This window comes from Epinephelus fuscoguttatus, linkage group LG19 (genome assembly GCF_011397635.1).
Source record: "Epinephelus fuscoguttatus linkage group LG19, E.fuscoguttatus.final_Chr_v1".
NCBI classification, from domain to species: Eukaryota; Metazoa; Chordata; class Actinopteri; order Perciformes; family Serranidae; genus Epinephelus; species Epinephelus fuscoguttatus.
Genome location: NC_064770.1, coordinates 22152339 through 22164214, shown reverse-complemented (window position 1 = coordinate 22164214; position 11876 = coordinate 22152339). Strand labels below are relative to the sequence as shown.

The 11876-nt window shown below is 43.1% G+C and overlaps 1 protein-coding gene across 1 annotated transcript; it reads right to left on the bottom strand.

The window, feature by feature from the left end:
- Positions 1-8849: 8849 nt before the first annotated feature.
- On the bottom strand, positions 8850-11719 carry cenpx (centromere protein X). Its single transcript, XM_049562243.1, is given in 6 exon segments — positions 8850-8998; positions 9371-9459; positions 9541-9594; positions 10922-10973; positions 11616-11681; positions 11684-11719. Coding segments are annotated over 6 exon segments (312 nt in total). The 3' UTR covers positions 8850-8983.
- Between the last annotated feature and the right edge of the window lie 157 nt (positions 11720-11876).

The window sequence follows — 11876 nt, the reverse complement described above, 5'->3', positions numbered from 1 at the left end:
GTACTGGTGTTTTTCCTGAAATGTTACTAGAGCCCCTTTCACACATGCCCTGTAAACCTGAAATTATCTAGACATCACCCGCAGGAGCCGTATACACAAATGTCCGAATCAGATGGACTGGTCATCCTGCCAGCTCCGGAGTACAAAGTCAATGTAATGTCCAATGTGTCCATTTGGGCATGTTTTTAAAGTTTCTAACACAAGGTTTGTGCAAAACTGGAAGAAAACAAACATCCAAGGGTGAAGAAGAAGGGTCATTAATACGAAGACGGCAATGAAAATGTCTCACTGGAGAGATGACGAGATTCGGGACTTTCTGCCAATAAGCCTAAATCTTCAGACAAATTCAAGGAACAGCAAAAGACTTTGTTGTTTATGACCAAATTACGAACCAGCCACGTGACCAGGGTATAATCTGTGTCATGTCCTGCCCCCTACATGCTCTTCTCAGCCTCCACTCCTTGCCTAAATCTAACCATTTGGTGCATTTCCAGTAGGTGAGAACGCTTCTGACACAGACAATCTCCTGTTATGTTCTAAATGTCTGAAAGAGAGACTCCTGACAATGTCCAGACCTGATTCCTGTGACATCATCTGGATTTCTTATGAAAAAGCAGCTTTGGTCTCGAGTTGGGAAATTGGCAGTACAGATTAACCTGAATATCAATCACTGCTTCCATTCACACATTACCCCATACAGGAAATGCTCATGAACATTTCAGTGATAGACTGCATGTGTGAAAGGGGCTTAAGTCTTCACTCCCACGCAGCTCCGCAGCTCAGTGATCCTGGTGTCAGTGCCAGGGGTGGTAGCTCCCTGGTGCTGTTAGTTAGCAGGATCAGGAGGGAAATGGAAGAGGAACTGGGGGACACCTGGCCTTTTCTCTTTGGGCGCTCAGACATGTCATGGCTTTGCCTCTTAACAGAATCAGGATGCAGGACGTTGCCCTCCCACTGATGAAGCTCCTTAGCCAGTGTGGTGTATCAATGCAACATCCAGCAGCACCACTGGGATATCTGGTCACAGAAGACGGTCTTGCTCCCACTGTGGGAATCATTCTGATGCTCTTATATGATAGACTGGCTTTCAGCCCAAATTAGGCCCCTACTCCCCGGGGTTATTTTGCACCCTAGAACCATGCTGGGAAACATGGAGCTCTGTTGAAAACTTTACTCTTTTGTTGGATAATATTACCATATTAAGACTGAAGACTTTTAGATAGAGTGAGAGTTATAGGAAAAAAAGATAAAAGCAGAAAGAGAAAGGAGATTAACCAACAGTCCTTTAGTCAGACACCATAAAAGCCTCCACACATGAAGTCAAAGGAGTCTCCTCCTTTTCTTTGCCTGCTACATCTCTCTCTCAGTCTCTGTCTCAGTGTGTTTCATCGCAGGGTGAGCGATTAAGTGGTTTAAGAACATACCGGTGCTTTGTTTTATGTACAGAAAAGTAAGAGCACCGACGGCCCCTTTGAAGCCCCCTCAAATTTATTGTTGTTTTTCCAGGAGAGGCGTTTTTTTAAATTACAGCTCATTGTGAGTGGATCTGCTCCTTTGCTGTTTTTGGAGAGAGGTTTACATTTTATGTCTGGAAACAAGTTTCACCTTCTCCTCTCTGTCTGATGAAGATAGAACATTTAAGAGGGGGAGAGTCTGTGCAATTTACGGGTCTTCAGAGGTCGGAGATCATCTCATGTCAGCACCCTCTTTTACTGTATGTGATTGTTAGAAATTCTGACAAAGAGCAAGAATCAAACCATGTGATTTGCAGACGTCTTTCAGAGCCAACTGTCCCCTGCAGCAGTAACCATACATCATCCAAGCTCCACTTGTGTGATGTGAAATGTGCATTAACTCCGTCCCCCTTTTTGCTCCTCCAGGGCCAGCATGTTTCCAGCAGCTCTGGTTTATTTCCAGTTTGATGTCAAGACAGGCTGGTAAATCACCTCTCCTGTTCTCCCTGTTTTCATGCTGGAGAAACAAAAAAGAGCCTGAATTGGCCCTTCCAGAAAAAGAGACACCTTGCATCGGAGCACCCTACTGTGTCTCCTGTTGACCCTGAAGTTTCACCTTCCCTCCATAACTACAGAATGACATCTGTGCAGAAACAGGTGCACCTTCAAAGTCTGAGGGTGAGCAGGAGCATCGGAGCAACTTGTTATATATTTTAAAATGAAACATTTGTGTCAAAAATCAAATAAATTATGAAGGGCAGGCCTCGAAATCTTAAAGGTTGTGGTTCAGGATTTGTTTGATGTAAATTGCTGTCAAATAAATTGTGATAGTGAACTTTGCTGCTACAGATTCTGCATAATTCAAGCTGACTTTTTTTGGATTACAGGGCCAGAAAGACCACCTGATCCGATCAATCATGTTTTACTATCCTCCTGTATTGCATTAATAAAGCCACTGAACAGGTTTGGCATAATAGCCAACAACGTAGCCGTGCTTTGAGCTGAATACTAATGGTAGCATGGCAGTTGTTAATATGCTGATGTTTAGCAGGGATAATGTTAACATGTTCATAATCTTAGGAGGTTTTCATACTAGGTACAATTAATTTGTACCATGTCTGTGACATTTTTGTTGTGCTACAGAATAGAAGAGGGTGCCGCAGATGGCTGCCTCTGGGACCATCATCAGCGGGGATGGACGAAACAGCTAGGCGAAGTTCTGCTCCTTGTTGGAGAAGGAGCCACTACTGTGACGTAGAGCTCTGCGCCTCCCGTCAGAGCTCTGACAGCAGATCAAAGGCGGCAGGGAAGGCGAATTTGGGTCTGTCCGTGATAGGTTGTGCTGCCGTCTGATATAGAAGCAACAGCATTACACTGACGCTGTTTCATAAACAATTAAAATCTCCTTGTAGTTGCATAAAAATAGCACTCCACTTCCTTTTTTGGGTACAGTTGGTGTTTACACCTGATGTGTACCAGACCAGAGTACACATGAACCGTACTCGAGAATTCACTTTTTTCAAGTGGACCTGAATCAGTGCACTCTTCCTCAGTACAGTAAACAGTATTCACACTAGTTAAACAAACTGGACTCTGGGGTCAAGTGTACTCGGATCCAGACCTGAGTCCCCGATGGGAAAGCCCCCTTAAGGTGCTTTCAACAACTCAAGTTTGTTTGTGCGGTTCGTTTGGGCAGGTGTGAACACAGCAATCGCACTTGGGTGTGCACCAAAACAACCGGATCGAGACCTTCTTGAAGAGGTGGTCTTGGCCTAGTTACAAACAAACGCTGGTGCGGTTCGTTTGTGGTGAGAACGTGTTCCAACCTTGATCCGAACCAAATGCAGTCGCATATTGCATGGTTTGGGTTAAGCATGAGCATGTTACAGTCCTGGAGGATTATTAATGTGCACCTCCTCCTGTACTGCCTTAATATGCACATTCAGCACATCCAATGCATCAAAACATTGTTTTCTAGTTGGAGCCGCGCCTCGTTTTCAAACTGTATGGTTTGACTAAAATGAACAATGACAGCAATATAGTCCACGATGCGCTAAAATCAACCTGCGTAGTTGTCCCTCCATTGTGACATTAGAAAGTGTCGCATTTATCTTGCAAGCGTAATCTTCTTCAACGTTTTGTTTACTTCCTGGATTTTTCCCGTATGGAAACTCTGACCAATCAAGAGCAGCTTTCTCGGGCAAGGCATTTGGTCTGGTCCGCTTGTAAATGCTGCCGTGAGAACACAAACCAACTCTAGGCAATTTTACAAGTTTGTACCTAAATGAGTCCCTGATTCTGACCAAAGCAAGTGAACTCTAGGTCTAGTATGTTAGCATGCTAACGTTAGCTAATTAGCTAAAAATACAAACTATAGCTGAGACTGATGGGAATATAATTACTTTTGTAGGTATTTAGTCATAATCAGAAGTACTGGACAAACAAAACTTTTGACCTGCAAGATGGAAAGTTGAGGGATCATTGAAAGTTTTATAATTAATTCCAACATGAAAGCTTGTACCAAATGTCTTAGCGATCCATCCAATTGTTATTTCGAGGCATCTCACTTATACCACAGATGTCAACCTCATGGTGGTGCGAAAGTGAAACCAAGAGGATCACCAGTGTTGATAGGTTTCATCTTTTATGCAAAATGAATATTTGCACCACATGTCATGGTCATAATCTATCTGATAGTTGTCAAGACATGTCATTAAAATCCCAAAATGTCAACCTCATAGTGGTTTAAGACGAGGAATTGGCAGTGTGCATCCTCAGGGGACCATAAATGCCTGTGAGAAGCCAGTCCAGTCCTTAGCTGGTGAGATGCTTCAGTCAAGTGGTGAACCCACCAAGTACAAGAAGAGTGATGAGTCCCATACCTGCACCAGAGAGAGAGGCAATCCCTTTGCTTTGAACTTGTATCAAGGGATTACCGTTCAGGTTTGCACAACACAGCAGACAGGAAGCTGTTAAAGATGAGGACCAACACTGCATCCTGACCCCTGACCCTTACATCCTGACCTCTCCTGCAATCTGACATGAGCCCTTGTCTACATGAAAGCTGTCCTGTTGACTCACCGGGGCTAATTTAGAGTTCCGGCGCCCCTGACCACTGTGAGGACAGACAGTCAGCATGCTGGCCTCTGGACCTGCGGAGGGAACTTGGAAGACTTGTTTTGACCCAGTACCCTTAACTCTTGTTTACACTGGCCTCCTTCAGGCCTTAGATTTTTTTTTTAAATCTATGTACAGAGAGACAATCTGATGCAAAGCTTTACCGATGCTAAAACTCTAACATAAGCCTGATGGTCTGTTCTCCAACATTGCTCAAATATGACATCAAAGTCAGGCAGCAGTTTGCCCCATTTACTGCTTTTGTCCAAACAGCATTTACGGTGTTGTTGCAGCCCGTCGCCAAGGGCTTCGCATGTCTGCTGATGAAGTCCTTTAACAAGTCTAACAAAGGCCAACCTCACACTGTGCCACCTGCCACCAGCTAAAGAGATTTCGGTCATTACTTGCTCCTTTTTAAATATCATCAAACATCGGCCCTTTCATCATTCCGAGTGCGTGACCTTCAAGTTCACAGCTCCTCTAAGCGTGACTGACGGAACCTGTGTGGGTCAAAGCTGGACTAATTTTATACCTCTGCTTTTGACAAGACCTAAAAATAGAGAGCTTCGCTGACCTCCAGTCCAGTCGGGTCTCGGCGGCTCGTTTGAGGTTCCCCCCCACAAACACACACACATACACACACCCCTTTTGACGTCACCTCGACCGAACTGCTTCTTTATTTTTAGACGCTTCCAAAATTAATTGAATGGTCTTGTTTCGTCGAGTTTGTGCGGTGTTATGTAAGGGGATTACTCTGTTGTTATTGCCTATCCCCTGACCATGTAGGCCACCACGCAGAGGAGGGGGGTGGAGACAGAGAGTAGAGGGGACTCGGGGTGGAAGAGGAGGGTAATGTAGTTAAGGTAGTAGTACAGGGCTCCAGAAATAACCCAGCTGCGGGCCTAATTGTACATCTCTCTTGCTCCCTTTTCCCTCTTCAGCTGCATGCCAAGGTCTTTGACCTTATCATCCACCTCACTGGTTCCGGAAGAATCCTTTCCGCCCCCCGTGGCTACCAAAGCCCCAGCCGATACACAGAGCACAGCAGCAGACCATCTCCAGCCTCAGACTAACAGCCAAGCGCCACAACCAGTTAGGAGTGATCCCAGCAGAGCGCCCAAGTGGCTCAAACTGCCAGGTATGTTCTAATCATCCCCGGCGTGGGCCCCGTGGCTCCTTAACAAAGCTTAGCCTTAGGACCCCAGGCACCTCAGAGAGGCCCGGGGCCTCCAGGAAACCCGCATGTCACAGCAGTATATACAGTCAACAGAGATGCTGTGTCTGTATTTGCATTCTCTCCACACACGCAAGCTTTTTGTAAAACGCATGCGCACCAAACACCGTGACCACGTTTTGTTTGTGTTGTTTTTTTTGTTTTTTTTTTGACAGGGCTATAAATGTTTGTAACTTTTCATGTGTGCGTGAGTTGCGTGTGGAGCATCTAAGAAGAATGCACTCGCTCTGTGTCCCCTGCAGCATTCCTCCATGGTTAGACAGCTCCATGCCCATGAGGGGGCCACAAGGGCCTCTTGTCTCCTCGGTACTAATGCATCACAGCCCCAGATCAAGCACAACATGCACGCAAGCACATACGTGCACACAAACATCCAAGAGCAGATGCATGCCATCACATATTTATAAAATGACTGCTCACAAACAATGTGTAATTGAAATGTTGGGGGTGAAAATGGCACCAATAGCAGATGACACCTGTGGCTTCTTTGTGGATTAACATTTCCTGCCGTCAACCTGTCTTTGCAAGAATTATAAATTAACTTGCATGCTAGAAGATCTTATTCGTCTTTTCCAGACTTCAGTCAAATGTTTCAACCACATTCAAGAAAAAGTACAAGGTCTGTCAGATAAAAAGACTTCCAGAATTACTAATGAGAATGATGTATATGGCACAGTAAATGTTTTATGTTTACATTCATGGTGAATGTTTCATGTGCCGTATAAGCCAATAAACTTTGACGTAGCTCATACACTTCACATTTTGCCTGCTTGCATGTCGTTACAGCCATCTAAGAAAATCCAACAGTCAGGGAAATGGGTGTATTATGATCACTTGTCATAGACGGGACCCTAGTTTGGGCCCTGAGAAGAAAGGAGCAAGATGACAGAAAGTTGGAGAGATGGAAGAAGCTGTGTCACTCTAACAGAAAAAAAATCAACCACAGACTAGTGAGTCAGGAATTAAGGAAATCTGACATAATCCTAACAGACCCTCACAGGGTCTCTGAGATGCAGACAACTCCACCCCAGACAAGCATCACCGTAAACCACAATTACTGTTACGACACAGCCTTATCAGGCTCGGACACAGACCTGCAATCTGTTTTTGTATAAAAAATAGTAAACCGAAGTGGACAGCCTTTAGTTTTATTATTAAAAAGAAAAAAATCCTGGCAGTCACTGGTGCTGCTTTAATATCTGTATTGATATTGATGGCTACAATCAGGCAGATATCTTCGAGTGATGAGGCCCTTGTCCCATGTGCTGCGCTGTCCAAAGAGCAGCCAGAAGGCTGGAGACAGATCAGTCTGTTTCTCCTGGGAACAGCTTCTCACTCCAGAGCTTCTCCAAAGTGTCTGGACTGGCTGTCGACACTCCCTGCCTTTAATGTATGATCAAGAAAAGCTTTAACTCATTACTCTCTTCAACGCCCCTCCCCATTCTTGTCCTAACTGCTTTCGTATGTTTAATAATACTGCCTTCAGATGTAATTTGTTCCACTAAGATGCATAAGGAGAAAAGTTGTACAGTAGTGCACCACTTCAGCAGGACAGAGACTTTTCAGCAACTCATATGGTGGAAAAAAGAAGAGATGAGAGATCCAAGACAATTATTTTTATTTCATCTGAGATGATTGACAGCTGGGGATTCATTTCATCTTTTACAAACGACCAGAAATGCTACATACAAAAAACACCTTTTTATCTGTGGAAATTAGTGCGGATGTATTCCACTTTTTCATAAAGATTATTTGCCACCATATCTGGTATTTAAATTCATTTTAAATGAGTGAGCAAGTTGTCAAAGTGGTGGAGCTGCAGTTTTCTGTGCTCCTAAAAACTAGAGGGCAGGACTTGCTGCTGTAAATGACTCTAATTCATAGGTGTGGATATATATTTTTTGAAAATGTTCATTTGTCTCCCCCTATAAACACATGAAAGTAGCAGAGGGCTTTTATCTTAATAAAATTAAAGACAATTACACCATATATTGATGCAGAAAATGCACGAATCGGAGCATAACAATTCACCAGAATGTAAGAAATTAAGTGTTTGATGCTCAAAATTTTCTGGTGGATGTCCTCTTTCTGTCTTTATTAACCCAACTAATTATTTAACCTCCTTTCTTTTTGCATTAATGGCTGAATTTCATTGAACCGCACACACCTTCCACTGAAGGCCTGCTGTGGAGGTTTCTCCTGGGAAACACAAATCCAGTCTGGGCCCTACTAAAAAAGGTGCTGGGTCAAACTCCAGGTGCTGCGTCCTTGAGCAACTATCTGAGCCCGGACTTCAGCCTAAGTTGCTTCCAGCTGCATGTGAGCGGCGTTTGTAAGCATAGTGAGTCACGGGAGAGCCACACAAATAAATAGTGTGAGGTGTTGTACAGCTATGCTGACTCATAGTAAAGACATGTTGGTCAAATACACCACTGGTGGAAAACCATCAGAGGCACTTTGGGTTAGAAAACCCCACATTACGCTCTCCCTTGTAGGCCCAGCTTCCCCCTCTGCTGTGGTGAAAGGAGAGAAAGCACCTCTACTACTCACCTCTTTTGTTTATTTACCTTCAGAATTGCACCCTGCTCTTCTTGGACCATGTTCCAATGTGTTTTGTTATGTTTCCTTTCAAACAGAATATCTATGCGTGTGGTCTCTGGCCATGTTTGGCTAACACATGCACGCATTCATGCACGCACACTCCCATTCAACTTTCCCCCTGTGCCAGAGGTCCCCTTTGCCCTTCCCCCCACCTCTAACTAAACATCGCAGGACAGCAAAAGGGAACTTCAAAGTGGCCGGAGGGGGTACTCCTTTTTTCCTGGCACTTGTCATCATCTAAGGGACTGGCTGCTCCCCTTATTACTCTAATTGCTTCCAACTGCTCCAGGAGGCTTTGATGAAGGGCACTATGGAGCATGCTGGAAGCACCTGTTGTTGCAGAGGAGCACAGGTGGGCCTTATTGGTGGTGGCATGGAGGCGTGCGGACAGCGCCGCTGTTTTCTACTTAAAATCACACATCTCAGACATATACAGAAAGACGCTCTTAATGTAATCTCTCTATTTGAGTGGTTGTGAAATTACAGATACACAGAAAAAATAAGCAGAATTGAAGTTGGAGGATTCAAGCAGGAACACACAGGCAACACTCTGGCTCCATCTTGTGGCTTTGCCATGCTAGAAGTCCAGCAGCTGCATTGGAAAAGAGATGAAAAACTGTGAGATTATTATTGGAAATAAATCTTTTGAAACAGACTTATCCTATGTCGAATTTGCTTTTATGTCCGACCATCATTTTCTATAACAAACTACGAGCAGCTTGAGCAGGTCTGTGGGATTTCGGGAATTTATTTCAATCAAACAGCACAATCTGAGGCATCTAGGCTGAGTGTGCATCACAGAAATGATTCAGAATTCAGGAGCCAAACAAGAAAAATAACATGCCCTGCTGGTCTAAACAACAAATACATATTACACGGGACACTGGAGCAGCCTTTGCATTGCATTATTAAAATCTCTGGGTTTTAAATAACTTATAAATCTACAGTTTTTTAAGATACGCACCAGCTGAGGGAGGATCTTTTCAAAGTGCTCTATCTCTACTTGATCGCAGTCTTCAGCCTCAGCTTGTTTCTGTGATCTCACAGCCGCCTCTGGGAACAAGATAACACATTATATTAACCGTTTTATCATTAGGCAATCTGTATACAAGTGTTCCCAGCAGAACTCCTTACCTTGGACAAATACTTTAAGCATCTCTGCCATGAGTAGCACAGCATCGCCACTTACTGTAACAGAGAGTGTGATTTAGTGAGCTGTGGAATCACATCAGTTGTCAAAGATAGACAGAAGGGACCCCAAGGAGTTGCACTTGAGATAGTTCTGAATATTTTTGGGGTCTTCTCTTGTTTGCCTAGTTGCTAACTAAGCAGCAGTTGTAGCATTGCTAGGTGCGTTAGCCTCACCCTCTGCACTTTCAAGTGGACGGTGTCAGAGTCAGTTAAAAAGTTATGAAACAATCCATTGTGGCACACAAGAATACCTGTACACTTGACATAGTAATACAGCTAACTGGCTAAGATACAAAAATAATTACAGGTGCCGCACAGCGATGTAGCGTTAGCTAGCTCACATGATCGCATAACGATTCCTGGGTAACAGTCAGCCTGTCAAAAATGTTGTGTACTGTTAACTAATAGGTTTTATGAATAGACTAATTATCTTGGCTAATAATTTGTTAGATTCACGTTAATGTGGATTTTCAGACACATTTTACTTACTAAAACTTTCATTAGTTAATTAGATTATTTAGAGGTCATTTGGTGGCCCCCCTATAGTAACTCTGAGGACCCTCTAGGGGTCACGGACCCCCTGTTGAAGACCCAGGGAATAGAATATATCTTTATTGTCTACCATGGATGGAGATTTGTCTTCAGCGCAACAAACACAAAAGACACTGTTACAATTAAGATGACCGTACCAGGCAGGAAAGTGAAAAGTTAAAACACTCTCAACCATAATTTTGTACACTAATTCTATAATCAGCTGACTAACACTGAGGCCACTGCGTTTCCTAAGACGATACGGTTGCTGTGAGCATCTCTTGAAATATACTCAGTATTTCCAGAGAAGCTCACATGGGAGTCCAAAACCGTACCAAGGTATTTATTTCCACAACTTCAACACGTTGTCCATCGAGTGAAACTGGCTCTGTCTTCAGATCTTGTGCAAATAATCAATTCTTTAGTCTTGGCCATATTACATTCTTACTTGCTGATGCAACACCATGTTTAAAGGGCTTTAGTGTGGGCCTGTGTCTGCTCTCTATAAAAGACCAACTAAAGCCATGTCGTCAGCATATTTAAACAATCTAACATATTTCTCATTGATCATAAATTCATTAGAAAACTGAGAGAATAGCACAGGAGAAAGACCTCATCCTTGTGCGCAGCCTGTGCTCACAGTGAGCACATCTGACATGCTCCCCCTGACACAGACTCTCTGTGACTCTGACTGAGAGAACTAACACTGCATTAAAGTTCAGACCAATTGGCCCCCCAAAATTCCACAAATGAAACCCTGGCATATCTTTTTGAATATGTTTATCCAACTCACGTCTGGTTTTGTCCTCCTTGAAGAAACCTGACAAGAGTTTGCTCACTGTTTCCTGGAAATGAGGAGAACAGAGACCCTTGTAACACAGTGTATGTGACAGTAGTAGAGTAGATGATCTATGTTTACCAATGACACAAACTAAATACACTTAATGTTATACATTTAGTGAATGGTGCACAGTTTTTTGTGTAGATATGAACACAACATAGATGTAAAAATACTAATCTAAGCCCACATGTGGTTTTCCAAATAAAATGTCACCTTTTTTTCCCCACTTCAAATATCACTGCTTTTGTCTTGTAAGTTAGCTTGCTAATGTTACGCTGCTTACTCATACCAAAGTGCTTTTGGGAAAACGGCAACTTAACGGGCGAAGCGCCGAACTCTGGTTTTATCGCGAAACAGTAACTATAGAGCACTTTTTCTAAAACAATACAAACCACTCTTCCATTCGGCATACATATATTGTTCATTCACCGTATAATATCTCAGCGATATATAAAGATTAATCGTCTGACAGACTAACAAGGATCAGTTGATGCGCTCTGTAAACAGGGTCGGCGTTAATGTTTAATGGAAGACAATAAATGAAATTCAGCGACAAAGACGAAGCAATAATTCCCGTTTGTTATTTATCCACAAGGAAAACCAACTAAGTATAAAAGACATAAACAAAGTAGCGATATTCTTCTACCTTTTTGAATCCAATTTCTGTCTCCTTCTCCGCCATGTTTGTGACACTGTGAGAGAAACTTGGCGCGCTCTGCGTAGCGATTGGTCGCTGACCTCTTACGTCATTCGCACCGCCTTCCGCTCTCCGTCTTTATTTTTTCATTTATTTATTTTTTTTTAATTTTATTTATTTATTTATTTATAATCGAAATATAGGTTGTGTGATAGTTACATCATTTTAAGCAATTAGAAACGTTTTCCTATTTATTTTTAGTTTTTTAAA